The 19,881-nt window shown below is 40.2% G+C and overlaps 1 protein-coding gene across 4 annotated transcripts in view; it reads right to left on the bottom strand.

The window, feature by feature from the left end:
* Positions 1 to 272: 272 nt before the first annotated feature.
* The window catches only part of fermt2 (FERM domain containing kindlin 2), a 35,228-nt gene continuing 15,619 nt past the window's right edge, over positions 273 to 19,881 (bottom strand). Inside the window, exons 4-17 of one of the 4 annotated variants that reach the window (XM_026301625.2) lie at positions 15,753 to 15,881; positions 13,400 to 13,432; positions 11,551 to 11,776; positions 11,266 to 11,368; positions 10,936 to 11,043; positions 8,389 to 8,523; positions 7,618 to 7,667; positions 7,029 to 7,153; positions 6,763 to 6,869; positions 6,459 to 6,677; positions 3,864 to 3,884; positions 3,108 to 3,232; positions 2,860 to 3,001; positions 273 to 2,608 (exon numbers count right to left, since the gene is read on the bottom strand). In XM_026301625.2, coding sequence (XP_026157410.1) covers positions 2,435 to 2,608; positions 2,860 to 3,001; positions 3,108 to 3,232; positions 3,864 to 3,884; positions 6,459 to 6,677; positions 6,763 to 6,869; positions 7,029 to 7,153; positions 7,618 to 7,667; positions 8,389 to 8,523; positions 10,936 to 11,043; positions 11,266 to 11,368; positions 11,551 to 11,776; positions 13,400 to 13,432; positions 15,753 to 15,881 — 1,697 coding nt within the window. In that variant the 3' untranslated portion in view covers positions 273 to 2,434. The remainder of the gene's footprint in view (positions 2,609 to 2,859; positions 3,002 to 3,107; positions 3,233 to 3,863; positions 3,885 to 6,458; positions 6,678 to 6,762; positions 6,870 to 7,028; positions 7,154 to 7,617; positions 7,668 to 8,388; positions 8,524 to 10,935; positions 11,044 to 11,265; positions 11,369 to 11,550; positions 11,777 to 13,399; positions 13,433 to 15,752; positions 15,882 to 19,881) is intronic. The other 3 variants (XM_026301642.2, XM_026301634.2, XM_026301652.2) reach the window with 3 other exon arrangements.

Raw genomic sequence — 19,881 nt, 5'->3', positions numbered from 1 at the left:
CAGTGGGACCCAATCCTGGTCCTCAAGGACACCTGCCCTGCTTCTTTTCCAGCTATACCTACATCTGATTACCTGGATCAGGTGTGTTCAGCCAATCAGAAGGCGGAAGAGCAAAAATAGGTGAAAATAGTTGGTATATACAGTATATGTCTGTATGGTACAGCTAACTAATGCATTACTGCTTGGTCTTTTTATGGGATTTTTTTTTAGTTTAAATAAAAGGTAGAAACCTGCCTAAAATATTGTGTTAAGCAATAGAAGACAGACGACACTGATGTTAAATAAAAATTACTTTATTTTTTTAAAATAAATGCATTTTTTACAGTCATAAAACAGAGCAGCAGGACATGCACTACTGCTCCCAACACTGGAGGCAAACAAAAACAACATAAAAGAAAAAAACAAACAAAAAAAAATAGACTAGGCTTGGTTTTCTTATACCTCTCTGCATTTTTGCTGATTTGTCTCAAACTCCAGGATCTAAATAATATGGATCTCCTTCATATCAGTATTATTAAAATTCACACTTCAGCTGTGTGAAGACCAGACAGTTAAGTAAAGTACTTCAAAAACTACAAATGTCAATCCAAAAAACAAGCTAAAAATGCAACTGCAGACCATAAAAGACATTTAGAGCCATAAATGGCAGAAGGGAAAGCAGAAAAAAACCCCCAATAAAATTAAGCACAAATGCAAGAAAATGAGCACATTGAAAAGGGATACATATCTGAATTTTGGAAAAAACAAAACTTAGTCAGCAAACATCTTTAACAAACCTGGAGTTTGAGACTAGTGTTGTCCTCATATATATTCATATATAACTTCATCTGAAACCACAACATAGGCATACTACATATGTTGACAGATGGCTTCCCCCTTTTATTCTGAAATGAAAAACTTCCAAAACCCAAAAGCAGAAAAAAAAAAACTGTACAATTCTATAAAATGTTTGTGTTTGTACATTAGTTACAAAATAATACTTCATTTACTGATCCTTCATACTGAGGACAGAAGAAAAAAAAAACATTTGCATATTCATTCTTCAAACTCAGTGACCTGCTGGTGTGTAATGATAAATGATAATACTATATGGTGTGAGAAACAGAATGGCAACACAGTAAAAGGTAGTACAGGGAAGTAATGATCCCTCCTGTTATGTAGTGTACATGCACTAAGCAATGAGATGTCAGGGGTTTTCAAATCCAGATGCAATTCAAAGCATGCTTTTGCGTCTGCACAACTCATAGCTGTGGTCAGAATGGCAGCCAAAAACAAAGTGTTAATGCACCTTGGCACAGAACGCTTAAAGTTAGGAAAACAAAATGAACATGCCCACCTTGAAAAATCATTAAGATACAGGTTTAAACATAATTATAAAACCTGCCAACGTAATAATGAGGCACACTGATCTGTGGCATGACTAATCTGCCTCAGCCCAACATCCCCACTGGCAAAGCACATTCTGAATGTTTGAATAAATTATTTTTTAAGATGAACATTTTTGCATTAAGTCAGTTGGAAACCAGATTTTCAAGCCCACAGGACGTTTATCCCAGTCCACTAGACGGTAGTGTGTTTTCAGACCTTCGATTAGACACAAAACAAAACTTGAGCTCTCAATGTAACATCTGTCAGTTAATACAATGAGAAGTCAAAGGAGAACCTAGACTCCCCAGCTCTATAACAAAGACACCAGACAGACATCAAAAATGCAAAAGGAAACTTACCAACAGCTTATTCATAAACAGGACTGTGTACTGTAGAAGTGCTCACATGTGACTTCAAAAAGATGAAACCCTTCATTGAGTGAATAAGATGGAAACCTAGTGCTGCCATCAGTGGCCATTGCTGTTTACAGCTCACTCTTCTGATTAGACTGATGAAATCCATCTTTTAGGATAAATAATTAGATTCTGGCACTACATCACCATATGTTTAAATGAAATTTATGTTAGCTCCATTAATCCAGTTCTGATAAAAAGACAGCAAGAGAGTGAAAAGAGCCAGGAGGATCTTTGGGATTAAACCTGGGTTTGGTTTTAAAGGGTTATCATGTACATAAATTGATGACCATCAGTCCAGGAGAAGAGGAGGCAGGTGGTTGCAAGAAATGAAAGAAACTTCCTGTTGGCTCTACATCTGCTCAAACACAGGAGTTTAAGTTCAGACTTCATCTGGACTGCATTCACCAGTATTAGTGTTGTATAAAATGACCGTGTTGTGTTAATGCAAAAAAAAACAAACAAAAAAACAAAAATGTGTCAGCCATGGCAATAGTCATTTTGGACTCTTCAACACAGCTTCAAACAATTAAAAAGACAGAATTAGTAGAATAACATAAACACATACAATGTGGTTCCACACCCCACCCCCTGCCAATCCCTTCCTGGCACCCTGACCAACAGTTGCTGAGCCATGGTAGTTTAGGAGCAGCTCAGACCCAGCCGCTGGTCAGCTTATAGAACATCTCCTCATCTAAAGACTCGTTCTGGTCCTTGGCACGTGTGGACAGGAAGATGTAGCCACCGATGAACTCATGGACCACCTTACAGTCCACCTCGGCACAAATGAAAGACAGACTGGGCTCGTCTGCAAACTCCACTGTCACCTGAGCACATGGAGCAGACCTTTAAGTCAATAATGCTTCAGTAATGACTGAGATAATGTAATCAGACTTCTTGATAATGTACTGCAACTGTATTATTGTAATGATGAACTAATCTCCAAATCATCTAATTATTTCAATTATAGAAACAATATTAACATCCAACAAGTGATTTATGGCAGGATACAGAGAACTTTCTAAAAGATGGTGACGTTTAAGGAAAAGCTACTGGTCATTTTCTATATGTTCCCTACCATCTTGATCTCCCAGTTGACATTCCACTGTTTCATGTTGCTGAAGCGCCAAGTCTTGATAGCATCTCCGGTGCTGGCATCCATCCGGATCAAACGGTTGTAAGTGATGCCGATCAGTTCCTCCCGCTTTCCACCTTGGAACCTGCAGAGAAGAGGAGCAGAAACCAATGTGAAACAGAGGGTAAATCAAATGACCTAATAAATCGCTGTTAGCACATAAAAGTCTATCAGCAATTTTTGGAACCCACTTGGCCAGGAAATGAGTGATTCCAAACTCAGGAAGGGACTGCCACGCCTGGATAAAGCGCATCTTGGCCTCGATGAGGCTCATCTGGGCCACATTCTGATGAGCTTCAAGGATCCGGGCTGAAATCTGATAAATACAATTGCATACATTACATACATAACATTTCAGTATAGTATCACTACAAACTACAAGTACACTATCACCACAAACCACAACACTAATCCCACCACAGTAAACAAATGTATGCCATCACCATACCACACACGCCTAGGAGACAGACAAATATAATCCTGTGAGCCCTTTGAGTAGCCAGAATAAAGTTAATAAGCATATTACAAAGAACTGTGTAATATGCAAAACTGAACTTAAATCAGTCTAAAGGGTAAAACACATTAAAGAGGAACCTAAAGAACTATAATAAATGGTCAGATTTGAGGTTAAGTATAGGAAACTGTGCTAAATGGGCTAAAATGTTCACCAGCATTGTTTTACTGAATTTTTCTGAACTCACTGTTTGCCATTACGAGCAATTAATAACTTCCTTCACTTCCTTGTCTTTAACCCCCTGAAAACACATCACACAGAAACTAGACAGATGGATGCTACCTCTCCTACTGTGACCATCAGTTACTATGATGATTATTCTGTATATCTACTTCTGGTTAGATGAGGCAACCAAAGCACATGTGTTCAGTTGACACAATCATGCACAAATCTAAAGCTCAGAGGCACCCAGTGGACACACAACTCAACTTACCAAGTCCCTGATATAGCCTGGCTGAAGAGAGGAGGTGGGATGGAAGGAGGACATAGAGGAATGAAGGAGATGCACATCAGGAGAGAACAAGGAAAGATTGGATAAAGAAAACAAGCAAGTAAAATTAATGAAGGAACAAACAAGTAGGACGACATAATTGTAATAGAGTTGGGAGAAGGTCATGCGGTAATCAGCCACAAGACTACAGCAAAAATTGGACAGGGTATAATTTAAGAGAAAAAGAAGGATTAAACAACATGTGTCCTTTCACATTCAGGAAGTGGGAAGGAACTGTACATTTCAGGGCAAGGTAATGTATGTTCTTCAGACTTACACAACTGGCCATTACAGGAATCACACTGCATGCCTGTAATTCCCTTTTGCATCCACAAGATGGTGATATGGACCAACATACTGTCATGGAAAATGTGCCATGTCTCCAAGCTCCAGGACTGTATTCTGCCTTTATCATTTGTTTTTGCATATGTAAACGTATAGCTTTGGTCAGAGATTATGCTATTCTATGTAATCAAAACATTCCTGCGTGTGTATCCGCTGGGAGCCACAGCACGGAAGTCTCAGAGGACACATCTTACAACAGGAAGTCCAGTTTAAGGGAGGTGGGGAGGGGTCACAGCTGACTGAGTACTAACGGGCTTTTCCCAGACAGTTTTCCCGCGCAGCATTCCCAGGCATGGTTCATTTCCTGATGCCCCACACCCACTACATGAACACACTTGAGTGGGTGCATATGCACATACACATACTCTATTGATTCCACTACTCTTTCTTGTTGTGACTGGGGACACCGGCTATCAGGCCGGGTTTGAGATTAAGACAGGAGCTGGACCAGAAAGCACCCCTGCCCCAGATAGACAGTCCTAGCCCCTGTTCAAGCCAGACTCTTAAGTTTTTTTTTTTCATTTCATTTCTGCTTACAAACTTTATACTAACGTTTTCTAACCATAATGTTGGGAAAACAGTGGACAATGACATCTCAGCAGCTAATCTTTATAATCTTTGTCAAGCACTATTTTATTAGTATTTAAAAACTATACCACTCATTAGGTTTTGACAGCACACAAGGCTCATTGGAGCTGTAGTTCCTGAATGCCAGCAAAAATAATTGCTGTTTCATCTCAATTAAAATAAAAGGCTACTAAAAGATTACTGTTCTGCAGTCACAATCTTTGTGTACATGTTCAGTGGCATGTATTAGCTTTTAAGGAAAAGGAAAGAAACTTTTTTTGGCAAAGTAACAATGTAGTATAAGGAGAGAGATACTAGCTTAGAAAAAAATATTAATCAGAAGAAGAAAAACACATTTTTATACTGTGGTCCACTATCAGACGGGTCTACTGCAAACTAAATTCTACCACCACTAGACAGTCCACTGAGCCTATTCAGGCGTGAAGTGAAACCAACCTGGAGGATAAATTGAGATCTCTGACCAACTCCCCTCAGACTCAAGAAGACACTTGGATGAGTGGTGAAACGTTTCAACTCCACAAGAAGTTCAGTTGCCATGACTCAGCGTCTAGATTACTTTACCTGGACAACTGTGAATCTTCCATCATCCTGATCAAGTGGTACTTAATGTGATTCTATTAGCTAAATCTGACACACACTCCTTTGTTCTGCATGTCTTCTCAAAGGTCATCCATTCTTAGATGCCTAAACCTTCCTCTTGTCATCTTTCGTTTCAGGACATGAGCCACACTTTTTCTGAGTCATCATCCTTATAACCTCATTGTAACACTCCCCTTTTCTACCACATTTTTAACAAAACCAGACTAAGTGAGCAAACTGTGGGGAGGCCAACCTCACCTCCCTCCCTCACCCATCACCACCTAACACACATCATGGTGGTCGTGTACTCAGCTGTTCCACTGTACACACACCAGTCTGTTTCTTACAGGCATATCCACTGAGCACTCATGTTCACGGGAAAGTTAACTGACGTTTATTGGTTTAATGGTTTAATGTTACACCTCACTGACATTTTTGCTGGTGGGTTGTTACTGCCACTCAGTTATGGCCAATCCCACAATGTTGTGTTTACTCAAACAAATTCTGATTTCTTATCTGTATTACCACAGGGTCCACATAGAATGGATACCTACAATAGAGATGGCTACTGTTCCAGTCCTTTTGTCTGCAAGCACAAAGAATGAGAGCTGAGGTAAAGTATCCGTTACAGTCTCGCATGAGCAACACTACTGTAAGCACATTGAGTGGTTTGGACCGTCTGCTGTCCTTGGTTCCCCTTGGACAAAGGGGGGTGGGGAGAAGCAACTGAAAATGGAGCAGGAAAAGTAAAGGAGGGGGCGTATACGGAGGCTACATTCCAACACATAACAAACCTGAGGCCAGGAGGCGCCCATCTGGGAAGCATCAGATGCTATTCCATCTAACTCCACAACTGACTCAAACGAATAAACAACCTCCCACAAATAGTGACCAGATAGTTACCTTCTTCATGTGTCCCTTTCTCACTATACACTTTACCTTCCACACTGCTGTAAACAGACATTGCAGTGCATTCAAACATTGTGAGCAAACGCACTGCACAGGAACATGGCCTGCATAACTTACCTGCTTGTTCTTGTACTTCTTCAGATAACGTGGGGAAACCAGGCATTCTGGGTTGATATCAGTGGTGATTGGCTCAATGAACTGAGGGTCAGGGTTCATGTGCTGCATCTTGAGGAAGGAGAGAATGTTCTGCACCTCCAAGCTGTAGGAGCTGTCAGCCATGGTTTTCCCTTTGGAGGCCAAGCGACATGCAGCCATCCAGTGGGCGTACTGTTTCTCCTGGAGAGGAAAGTCAAACGTTGAGAAATACAATTATTCAGAGCACAAGGAATTCTAGCAAATGGTACAATAAATTTAATCTTACAGTGTCACATCGAAGCCAGATCTCATTCATGCCATCAGCCACAGGGATTAGCAACTTGATGTTGAATTTCTGACCGGAGATGTTGACATCTGGAGTTACCTCACAGCCTACACATGTGAAGCCACAGTGTAGAGAGGAAGTAGAGGTCAAAGGTTGCAGCCATTTTTTAGACACACCACCAAAGATAACAGACTAGCAGCAGAAAAATACAGAATAGGTTTTAAATTACTTTGAGTGTTTCCATGTAAGTTCGTGTGAAGTTGTACCTCTGAGATTCATTTGGTGAGCAGGTGTCCCATGTGCCTCCTCTTTACTCTTGTAACAGGAAATTGTAATATCTTTGAATGTGCACCAGTACTGCTTATAGCCCTTCAGTGTCAGTTTCTTGGGTCTGGAAAGTTATAACAGAGTTCAACAAGTCATACTTCTGATGGAATATATCTTCTTTTATTAATAATAAAGTGGGGAAGTATGGGGGGGGTCAATATATAAAAAGAGGTGGGGAAGGGGTTGGAAAAAGAGAGAGGTAAAGGGAAAGGGCTCCTAAGGTGCAAAGTCAGTAAAATGAATAGGAAGGGAGCCAGCACTGGACAAGAACACTGATGGAAAAGCATTAAATAGCAGATGCCTTTTAAAATCATACACTTTTCTTATGATTTATATATTTTATGAGACAATCACCCCAGGGGCCACCTGCCTGTCAGCACACACTTAAAGCCAAAAAATGAATGTGCCTAAAAAAATGCTTGGTCCACTCTACAAATGTCCTTTGGCAAACAACCTTATCTATTACACTGATGCAATACAGGCAACAATGCTTTTTTTTAGCCAGAAATGGTCTGAATGTGGACTTACTTGAAGACTTTGACATAGTCCGCTAGCTCAGGAATAGATGTGATGTCACCCTAGAAGGACGAGGAAAAACAAACGGTTAGCGTAACCCACAACATTTTAATATCACTTAGGGTAGACTGTGAAGATTTTAATATTTAATATCCTAGGGTGACATCACATCAGGAATAGATGCAATGTCACCCTAGGAGGAAGGGGAAAACTAATGGTTAGCATAAACCTAGAAGATTTTAATATATGGCTAAATATAATCAAATCAATAACCTCAGAATTAGTATGTACATTCTCAATGTCATTGCTCAGTAGAGTATGCTAAAGATAACAATTCTCAAAGCTCAGTTTCCTCTGATAAGCTGTATAAACTTTACAACTTTTCAATGTAGGGCTACTGTAACAATAGTACTTTCAATGCAACTATATGAAATTCCATCTTTATGGGGTTTGTTTACATGTCAAATGGCCAGAGTCCTTTGTCAGACACAGGCCTCATTCCTAATAGTGTGAAATTTTGCACTCTGTGAGTTCCCTTCCCATGGGTCAGTATGCAGTGTTTTTGTTACCAGTCCTGTTGTAATACAACTGATGAAAGGAGACTTCAGCAGAAAACAATAGAGAAACAAAAGACAAAAACCACTGCCAGGCCTTCACAACCAGGAAAACAAATTCACATAATAAGTTTGGTTTACAAAAGAGAGAGAACAGGGACAGCCCCAGTAGATGTAATCCAAAGGGTATTTCCTACAGTAAATGTGATGATGTTGAGGTTTATCATACCAGTGTATTGGATGTCTTTCCTCCCTCCAAAGTAATCTCCAGGTCTGACAGGGCTGCATCCACCTCATCCACCTCCTTTTCACTATTATTCATGTGGTTGTCTGAAGACATGATTGACAGCTTGTTGATGTGATACTGAGGAAAAGAAAGAAATGGTCTCAGTTAAGCCCATTTCTTAATAACATTTGAGCACTACATTATCAGTGATAAACCAAGGTTTTTTTTTTCCTTCCAGCCCATTAATATCAGCACAAGACCATAAAATATCAGTACACAGATCGACAACTTAGATGACAATAGTGAATATAAAATATAAAGAAGAAATGACTGCATTGTTCTATAAATTTCCACTTTGGGCAGACTCAAAACTTTTAAAAACATCTAGAAATAATAAATCAACTGACCCTTCTTTTTTTTTTTTTTTTTTTTTTTTTTAAACTTAACTCCCTATATCTGTATGTGAACCAGTTAGAGAGAAAAGTATTAAAAGTATTTAATAGCATCTTCCTTTCAAACACATATCAGATTTTTTTTTTTTTTTTTAGTTGGAACAAAGTCTGCAGTTATAAACTATTTCTATATACAAGAGTTACTCAAGTCTTCTTGGTGAAAAACAGCTATTCTCATAGACTAACTTAAGATAATGAAAAGGGAGTTGCAGATTTTGCTAGCAATTGTTAGCTACTCAAACCCATTCACAAACAATTCTGCAGATTTCTATAAAGCTTCCTGCTATATGTGCTATTGGTGCATAAAGCCCACAAGGTCTTCTTGTGAAAAGGAAAATTGTCTATGATAACATATGAATACTTTAAGACTTTTTTACACAAATTAAGATGAGGACACTAGTTTCAGGAGGGGTGAATGAAGTAGTTGGGGAAGATGACTCAGAAATAAGTGGTACAGTCTGGACAATGTGTTTTCAGCACATCTTTGAACTTTAATGACCCATAAAATTGTTTTTTACTGGAAACATGATAAGAGACTGTGTGTTGATGTAGCAATGGAAACACCAATTCATTAAGGTGGGGAGTTAAACTGTAAACCTGAGCATGTTTTCCTGTTGGTGTGAGCCACAGACACTAAATACAACTTGTTGACAAATGGTATTTATAATGTCAACTCATCACCAACCCCCCACCAACACACAAATGCACAGCTGTTGAAAGAGAGAGAGAGATACAGAGGCAGTGTTAGAGACACACAGGTGAGGTTTTAGCCAGCTAAAGCTGCAAATTGTGGGACAGTCTTGGGCTCTCTAAAAGACTCTGCGTCCCTCACCTCTTTTTAAACTTACAACACTGACGGGCATGGGACTAACGGTTTCCTGTTTATCTATGCATGAGTGGCTGATGGCAAATGTTTATCTGCTAAGGTACAAACTATAACCTGTGCTCCAAGGCTTTCCTCTGGGAAGCCTGGACTATGAGGTTGATTACCGCTCCTGACTCCTCATTACCTCATCTCTACGAACTGCCAAAGAGAGACTTCCAGGTGACAGCATGCTAAAACAACCCAGCAACATACTGGAAGTGGACAATCATTGTTCTTTTTTTAGACCCTGTGCTTCTACTCTCACCAGAGAAACTTCAGCCAAAAAACCTGAGCTCATACTATCCAGCTGAAACACAGCAGTAGCTACTAAGCTGCTAACATACAGGTATTGACAGAGTATCCCCCACTCTGAACACCTAACTCAAATTAGCATATCTCTGAGAAGAGTAATGCAAAACCAGTTACATGTAATTTCAACTGGTATAAAGAAATTCGACTAACATGTAGAGTGCAACAGGGCCGTTAGAGGCATGTGAGCAGGTCTATGAGACAGTGTCGTGCTGGAGTGGGTGGTCTGGGCTGAGGCACTGGGTACAGGGGCCCAAGATGCTCTATAATTAACCTGGGGGTGAGGACGGGTGGCGTCCTCTGGTCTTGGCACCCACAGTTTATGACGGCCAGAAATAGCAGGGGCACCACCCCCAGAAGACTGAAGGCAACCTGAGGGGGTAAAAAGGGGCTCACATCTGTATATCACTTCCATGATTCAACCTCAACTCCACTCTTGCCTTTTTTCTTGACTGATTCTGAGATCCTGAATGTTACACCTGGTTATAAAGATGTTTGCTTACCTTCCTTTAAGTTTGTCTCGAAAAAGAAACTTTGTTTGTGAACTATGAATCAGAAATAAAGTGAAGTGATACTGAAGCATAGGCTCCAGCAGTGACCATGATCATAAATAGGATTAAGCAGGCATAGATAATGGATGGATGGATGGATGAATACTGAAGAATACTGTGAAGCCCTATGAAAATATGTGCAATAATGCCCCCCTCAACAGCCAGGTTTTACTATGCATGCTGTAGCAAAACTGGCAGCACTCAGCTGTCTCTCAGCACTAGGCTGGAAGCCCATTCAATTTATTAGCTTGTGGTTAAGAAGGCAATGTGCCCATTGTCCACTGAAATGAAGACTGCAGAGCTTCAAATTTTAAACCCTGACAAACAATGCTGAAACAGGAAAATTAAGGCCATGCACGCACAGTGTTCTTACCTGAAGGGCAGCAAACATCATCATTTCCTCCTCTGTGCACTCGATTTCCTCCAACAGGATGGCCCACTTGGCTTGCTCATAAAGCTGGTTTACTCGGATGGCATCATACTGTACATACATACAAACAATGAAAGATCATCCAAACTAATCTTCAATTTCAGCATTTACACTGGTTGTGAACAGGGGGCACATTTGGTAAACCCCAATATTACACAACTTTGATATTGTCCTTCAAATAGAAGGGCACACATTTAGACATACAAATTGTCCTCACCATATTCACCAACTGGCTGTAAAGTGAAGTTGTACTGCTTTGTTGATTTGACATACCTTTGGGTTGAGGTCAAAGAAACTGTGGTATTTAAACCTCAGCAGCAGGACCTCATTCTCCTTTACATCTTGCTCCATCAGAGACCTGGATGAGTCCAACCACCTGTACAGAAAATGATTACGGCTAGTTAGAATATGTATAACAACCTCTCTCTGGAAGAAATGAAGCCTCTTGGAAGTTTTTTGATTATTTGAATCACTCAAATATTTTATAAGCCAGTACAGCATTTTAGACTACTAGTAGCTTGACCAAACCACTGAACCACTAAGCAAAGTTCATTTTACCCCTGGTTGATTTTGGCTTTATCCAGCAGGGACTGAGGCTTGTAGAGTTTGACGAGGATGTCTGGTGAGGAGATTGGCTGGCTGACAGCGAGGATACTGGGATTGCCCTCAGACAAGGGGCTGTCCCCAAACCAGGCAGATGTGGGTGACAGGGGGCTGCCATCCCTTGAGTCATAGGTGGGGGTCATAGTCTTACTGTACAAGCCTGGACTGGAGTAAATGCTCCCTGAAAACACACAGGCATAAGTTAGTCCTTTGCAGTAGAAAAAGTACAGCGACAGGGTACATACAATATATTTATAAAGTTAACCTTATTTACATTCATTTTTATTTATGGTTTAATCAAGTGCACATTCACAAAAACATCACTAAAACAGCATCAGGAGAAAAAGGGTGAACACATCTCAAAAGCACACACACTTGCAGCCTAGCAAGGCCAGCTAGTGGTCAACAACACAACGTGACTGCCAGCTCACACTTGGCAGATGAGAAGCTTCAACATTGTCCTCCTGCTGATGGTGGGATTGATGTGGATCAGCATGCAGATGATGCACATGATCACTGGCACTCACTTATTCTCAGTAAAATAAAAAAACCTATAGCACCTGTAGCAATGCACTGCACACAGCAATCTACTGCACAACTTGCCACAGATAGGAGAGAGGGAGGGCAAAGATGTGGGAAGAGGATATACAAATTTTAACACAAACAAATATGGTTGGGGAAAAAAAAGTCTAAAATGTGACTGTAAATTCAGATTTTCAAAAAATTAAATGTCCAAATAATTTAAATGTTTCTTTTATTCCATATATTTGTGTTTCATCTCATTAGGTTTTCAATTTTGATTTTGCTAAAAAAAATAAACAAGTGAAGCTGTTCGCATTTCCTGTTTGTTATTTTTGGCCTCATACCACTCCATTCCCCTTCTCCCTCTGCAGGGCCTAGGTCAAGAAGCAACATTGGCTAAACCACCAAATCCCTTCTGAAATCAGGAAGTGGGCTTGGTTTGTGTTTGTGAGTGTGTGCATGTATGTTTGTGTTTGTGAGCTGAGGTCATGAGAACAGTGTGCAGGCTTTAGCCACACCTCCATTGTGTGGGACAGTATTGAGTGGTTCTTTCAATGTTTCTCCCTCATGCTGAGTTCATCAGGTCAGGGAGAGTACTCCCATCCCCCATGGGGTATTTTGAGGAATCCCAAATATCCAGAGACCATGTATAAGGTGAAAGCTGGCAACCCATTAAAAACACAACTATGTCTCCTCCATCCTGTTTACTGACTTTCTATTACAGGCAAAAAGGCACAAAGAATGTTAAGATTATTGACTCCCTCATCCTCCCACTCTAGGGATTCACAGAGGGATTCAATAGATAGAGGTGGACCACCGTGGTGTCCATGTTGTAAACCATGAGAAAGTGGTTAGTAAATTAAAGTATCTTTTGTGGGTTTGATTTTTACATTAATCTTCTGTGTGGGATGTTGGTTGTGTCGTGTGTATATAGGATTCTGGACCAGTAAAGTATCAGCACTATTCTGAATTCTGAACTTCTATAAATTGAACCTGAAAAACATTCAGCAAGAACAGCGAGCAGGCCTGGAGTAGCTGTAAGAAAAAGTGAGCTATGAGCTAATTTCTAATGAGAGGCAAAGCTTTTATATCATGTGACCGCCAAAATCAGCAGACTTCCTCTAGTGGGGCAGTCAGGTGACTTGGCTACCAGTCCCAAAGGTTATCTCATGTGTCCTCAATACTTCAGCTGTGGGGTGTGGAGGTGGATAGGGAAGAACAGAGGAGGGCGAGGGTGAAAAAGCAGTGCTGAAGAGTAAAGGACAGAGAGAGTAAAGCTTACCTTTGAGAGGTCCGATGTATATTATCTCAGAGGCTAGGATGAGAAGAGAAAGAGTAAGAAAAGGAAAGATGGGAAAGGACTGGAAGAAAGAAGTAGACAGATTTAAGGTACTGAAACTCGACCAGAACAGGAGGAACCAGAAAAGAATAGACAAAAATAGAGAAATACAAGAATGAGGAGATCCGCGGCATTTCCACGGATACTGCCAACTGCTAGCCTCAGGGTGGATGACTCAGTTCACCCGCTTTCCAGAGGGAGATCACCCTGGCATGGGTAGCAAGGTTCTGCCAGTTCCATACAATCATCCAAAGCCATCCAACACAATATGAGTTAATTGAAAACCCAGGCAAGGCGTTGGTCAGTGTGACCAAGCCTTGCATGTATGAATACAGCACAAATATAAAGTACTGGCTGTCTGAGGGTATCTCAGTTTCCATGCTGGCAGGAAAAATAATTAGATACAACAGTGACATTAAGATGTGGTGGGCCACATTGACTAGTATTCATGGGCAACATCATTGCTCTGTGCCTAAGCCATGACAACAGCTGAGGATGTGCAATACAGGGTTTCTATCAAAATGACCAATTTTGTGGAGCACATGAGTGTGCAGACAGGAAGGGGACATGGGGTTTTCTAAATGGTACATTTAAAGCTTAAGATCTAAGCTTCTGGGAAATGTGTGCTAGCCCTTAAATGGAAAAAATTGGTCATATACTCTTTATGACCATCCTTAGTGTTCACCATCTCTCCAAAGTCATTTGCTTTTGAGGTCAGTGTGGATCTTCATTGTACTGCATACAAATTCTATACTGTATGCATATGAGCGATTCTAAGAAATTTAGCTCTCTATTTTTAGTGTTTTTATTCAAAACTGTTGCTGATCAACTGACTAATCGCTGAAGCTCTACAGATGATTACAATTTATTGTAAAAAGAATTTTCTTTAATCAAAGTTAGAAAATGAGGATCTGCAAGGAGTCCTCCTCTATCTCCACAGTGATATGAAGTATACAGAAGCAGCTGGCTGAACAGGAGAAGGCTGTGCATCACTGACTCTGTGCAAAGCCCTGTGATTCTTATCAGGTGACCTGGGCTAAGAGGTGAGCCCTTAGCCACGAGGGGCAAAGCATGGCCGTAAAACCTGGCTGTGAAATACACTCTTGGCTGGTAGCTTGTGATCTGATAGGGAGGAAGGGCGCACACAAGTAAGTCACTCAGAACGACTGCTGACAATAAACATATTGAAACACTGTTTTTCTCCACAACATGTGACCACAGTCGTCCACTGGGATCAAAATATATCTATTCTAGACAATTCAACATAGTAAGCCTTAAAAATGTAATGATGCAACTTTGGGTGTGATCATCATGTGCTGTGCTCATAACTATAATTAAACAATCCTGCTTTTTGCATTTTCTATCACTCATATTTCTATGAGCATATACAATGAACCAAAGTGTCATGTCAACAGAATATTTAGGAATCATGATATTCACCACATAGTTCACGAAAATATTCAGGCAGGTTTATATGCACATTAAGCTGAGTCTAAGGATCCAGTAGACAGTGTTGAGTCATGAGCATAACAGAGAGTCTCATTCACCCTATCTCATAATGTTGAGAAATAAATGCTTATTGCCAACTCTGTGACAGCAGTGCAGCCTGTTTTTTTTTTCCTGCTCCTCCCTGCTCACATGGTTGTAACACTCCCATCATTGGTAGGAGAAGGGAGGAGGGCTAGCATAACTGCAGTCATGTAGCCTGGTTTGGGTTTAAAATGGCAGCGTGACCAACTATGTGTGGAATCTCAACCATTCTTCGTCCTCCCTGCCAAGTAACTGGGAGCCAGGACTGTAGATCCTATGAAGGCCTCAAACTCACACATTCATATTTGGTCACTACAAGCAGCAATCTGGAGTTTTCGAGTGGTTTTTGAACCAAAATCACAATCAGGCACTAAAGACAATGGAAGGCACTGCATAGCAGCCAGTGGAACTTACTCTTCAACCTGCTACTTGAGGGAAAGGAGATGATAACTTTTCACAATGAAACAGGGGAAAAAGAACCCAATAGTCTATTATCACTTCAAAGTAGATTGCAACCTAAGAACTGAATGCATAGACTTATAAATTGTGAAAGCTCATTCTTCTTCATATGAGTCAAGTGCAGAACTTGCACTTGACTCATCTTTTTATTTAAGGAAGGACATTTCTAAATTAGTTCTTAACTCCAAGATTCCATCTTACTAAACAGGAAAAATTCAGGGAGAAATCTTGGACCAAATATTGTGGCAAACTCTTTGGAAGCGCAAATGTTTCATCTTCATACATGAATCACTATTAGTCAACTCACCTGATCCAGGAGTTAACAGTGGACCCTCCAACTCCAGATCATCCTCCTCTGCCTCCTCCAACTTTTTCTTCTTCTTCTTGGGATCACGGGGTTTACGCAGTAGAGATAACTCCTCTGGGTGGCGGATATCTGGAGAGAGAGAGAGTGAGTTAGCAAAAACACACAAACAATATATGGAAGCTTGATAGTAGTAGTAGTAGGCTAATATAGAAATGCTAAGTCAACCTCAACTCGAACAGGGCAAAGTGCAAAACGATTGAAAGAAAAAGCAAATGGTCAGAAGAGATGGGTAAGAACTACAGACAGCTCTGCACACAAGGGGTGGAATATTGCAAATCCCTTTCACTGGGCCCTAACAAATCTTGTTTTAACTGTAATCCCCAACTGAGACAGGGCAGATACAACCTCTACCTCCCTCTTACCCACTCTTCTTCTAACAAACATAATCCAGAATCCAGTTGCAGTTAGTGAGTAGTATGACAGCACAGCTTTTATAGAAACATTATGCTTGATGATAAATGCAATAAACAACCACATTCAAGCTGTGTTTCTGGTAGATGGTGCTGTGTCAAAGATAAAAATCTGACAGGAAGACACCATGCTGAATATAATGTCTAAAACAGAGCAGTTTCTCCCCCCACCTCTCCTCCTTAGACTTGGAGGCTAGGGAACCATCACTCAGCAGCAGCAATGATGTTTTAAGATTGGCTTGGGATGGTTTTGATGTAGCATGTGACACAGCCAGAATGTGTCAAGAGTGGAATAGATGGAGCTAGTAGAAACACATCTGTATTCTCAGCTGGATTTGGTTTTCTCAAAGATTCCATATAAATTAAAATGAATGAACCTATTTTTGAGAGTCCTTACAAAGCTTTGCACAAAAATATAAAAATGTACATTTACCCATATCTGCTGAAACTAAATCTCTTATTTCTAAAAATGTTCTAAAATTGAGGATTTGGAAAGGTGTTGCAGACTGACTGAATTGCTTGATGGGGATGCTAAGGAGAGCACAAGGGGAGCGATAACTTATTGGCTGGATGTGAAACCTTTTGGGTTTGTAACTAGCAAGAGCATTCCAGGAGTTTTAAGAACTACCAGATGGGAGCTCACCCAATCCCTCTCTCATTGCCTCCCTCCTCCTTCTGCTGCTGTGTTGAGCACAATCCCTGTGCCCTTATACAGCCATGTGAGTAACAGGCGTGCTGCCGAGCTTTACGCCACTGAGCTGTGTGAGGAGGCGAGTAGTGTCCGTGGATAGGACTGTGTCTCTTGATGAGGCAGAGGCATGTGGAATTTTACTACAGTGTCACTAACAGTTTATCCTCGTAACCTTTGCCACTAGAAACGTATCCTTAGATATATGCAATAAAAAACCTGAGGTAACTAACACAATGTCACTGATACATCTGAACAAGATGTAGATTTTGAATCAAATGTGTGACAAAAAAAAGATGCAATACCTTTGTCATAAAGTCTTTCAGTATAGGAAAAAAATATTTCTGTGAAAGGTTTGGGCTTTATTCACAAAGGCAAAAATAAAAAAAATATATTTCTTTAAAACCATTTTATGATAAGCTCCTTTACTCAGTCGGTTTTCATTACTCCCATGAAGGGAGTGGAAGGATAGTAAGTATGATGCACATTTCACGTCTACTAAAGTAAACAGGCTGTGAGCAAAATACATTAAAAAAGTGCTTCTTGAACATTTTTATACAGGCAAGCATTACAGGCATGTGCTGATATACTGAGTTGAGAGTTTAATTGTATGTTTATAGTTACAATTTAAAAATCACAATCTGAGTCCTGGACTCGCCACATATTTGTGGCTGGTCTCATGAGGAAGAGTGAGTGATGGCTAGCACACTTACAAAAAGCTTGGTTGATTTCCATTTGCAGAGATGACACCTTAGATATTAAGACCCTAATCTTCTACTGAGCTGACTTGTGGCAGTAAAACACGCCTGGAGCCAGAGGCAAGGACTTGACTGAGAGCCAGATGGGCTCTCAAGACATACTCCTTGGAACACATGATTCACTGCAGAGAGCAAATCCAGGCGCAGCGGAATCACAACAACGTCACAGTCTAATTTTGCAGCACTAAAGTTTACCATACAAACCCTACATGGACAAAAAAAATTAGAGAACAGTGATTTCACCTTCTTAGGTATTTGTTCCAAGGAAGAATAGAGGTGAACGATTACTGACATGCTCACCTCAAAGGGGAACTGATTAGAATGACCATGGTATAGATATTTTATGTGTTAATTTAGCTGATGTTGAAGTGAAACTTTTAGATTTTTAACATTTAATAACATAATTACATGAGACAAGAAAACAGACTAGTGCACTATTTTTCCTATTAAACCTTAAGGTGAAACAACAACTGAATTTAATGGACTGGTTTTCTTCCTAAAGCAAGCAGGAGGCTATAAATGTGCTAAAAGGCCACTCAAAAACAATGCTAATGTACTTTAATGTAGGGGTTGGAGCTGAGACCAAACCACACTCCTCCTCTGTTATGACAACAGTGACCAGCGTACTTGGGCCAGTTAAGCAGACCACAGGTTGATGGGCCATAAATCTGCTAGACCAAAATGATGAAGCAATGGTCTGACACAAATTAAGAAAGGTTTCCGAAGGACAAAGTGCCCTGCCCAAACACTTCACTGAAATACACCTTCTCAGCTGTATCACTTTAAACTCATCCTCTGAGGCCCTTTATATCCTGCGATATTGACATACATTGACCTAGTGACTTTCCTTTATCTGCTTGTTCATCCATTTTTTCAGTCACTTATTTGACTCCCTGTAATGTTTCAAAGCAGTACTGACTAATTCCACAAGTTACTTTATTGCTGCTGACTCTTGTATTTTTCTGGAAAATCTTATTGTGTCTCAGTTTTCCCACACATGGCAGCAAAGAGGTGCTTACAAAAAACACAGTACTTAAGTGAAGCAGCCTGACTCTTGTTACCCTGAAGTGGTGCTTTGCTGAGAGCAGCAGCCTCATTTTGTACTACCTCAGGATCTGAGGTCTACAGTCATGTGTTAGTCAGTCCTGAGGAGTACATTTTGTGTGCTGCCTCACAGGAGTCGTCACACAGTTTCCTTTTAGATGCAGTGTATTAAATGTGTTGGAAGTGAGGCCAATTTGTCTAGATGGGACAAGCTCAGATTGTGACTCAAAGGAAGTAACCTTTGAAGAGTTTGAGCAGACAGTTCAGTACTTTTCTGTCAACTATAGGCCTGAATCTTTGCTTTCCTTAAAGCATTGTAGAGATGAAGTAATTAGTTGATTGATTAGTTGACCAGTAGTTGCTCATATGAAGGATTTTGATTGGTCTATGAATCATGAAGTTATTTATTCATCAAAAACTGCCACAAAATTGTCAAAGGCATTTTCACCGTTTTGACAATTATTAAACAAAATTATAATGAAAATCAATAAATCAATCCATCTCCACAACATAAATTTGCACTATAACCACAAAACAGGACATTTTTCAGACTTCAAACTGAACACAAACATGTCTTCAGACATTTCTCAGAACTGCTGACAGAGTTCAAAAATGTTATCTTGCATCTAAAAGTGGAAAATCCCTGATGCCTTTGCCTTATTATCAAGTACACAGTACAGCACAGGATGTAAGAGCAGCCAAATGGAATCAGAGGTCAAAACAGGAGTAGTGGTAATGTATTACAGTACATTGACCTTTTGCTGAATCCTCTTCTTTCCCAACTAGCACAGATGGACTGTGTCTTTGTCAGAACACAGCTGCCATGGACATTGGAGAAGTACAGTGATAATAATTGGCTTTATACTGTTTTACTGTTGGAGTTGATTTTCTATGCTTTGACACCATATATGGGAAACTGTCAGAATTTTAATTGTGATGTTGACTGAAAAGCAGGCAAAAGGCTTTATGTAAAAACATGCTATTATTAAATATGTTATTCACATTACAAAGTAATAGTGTTGGCAGCAATATTGTAAAATCATAGACCATAACAAGAATGAATATGGGGTTTGCATTGATAACAACAGCCAAATACTACACACAAGGACTAAACTCAGAACTTCGAACAGGAAATAGCTTCTGTGTGACCAACTGACCAGACACGCCAG

The sequence above is a fragment of the Mastacembelus armatus genome, chromosome 22 (genome assembly GCF_900324485.2).
Source record: "Mastacembelus armatus chromosome 22, fMasArm1.2, whole genome shotgun sequence".
Classification (NCBI taxonomy): domain Eukaryota; kingdom Metazoa; phylum Chordata; class Actinopteri; order Synbranchiformes; family Mastacembelidae; genus Mastacembelus; species Mastacembelus armatus.
This window is presented reverse-complemented; position numbering and strand designations above follow the sequence as displayed.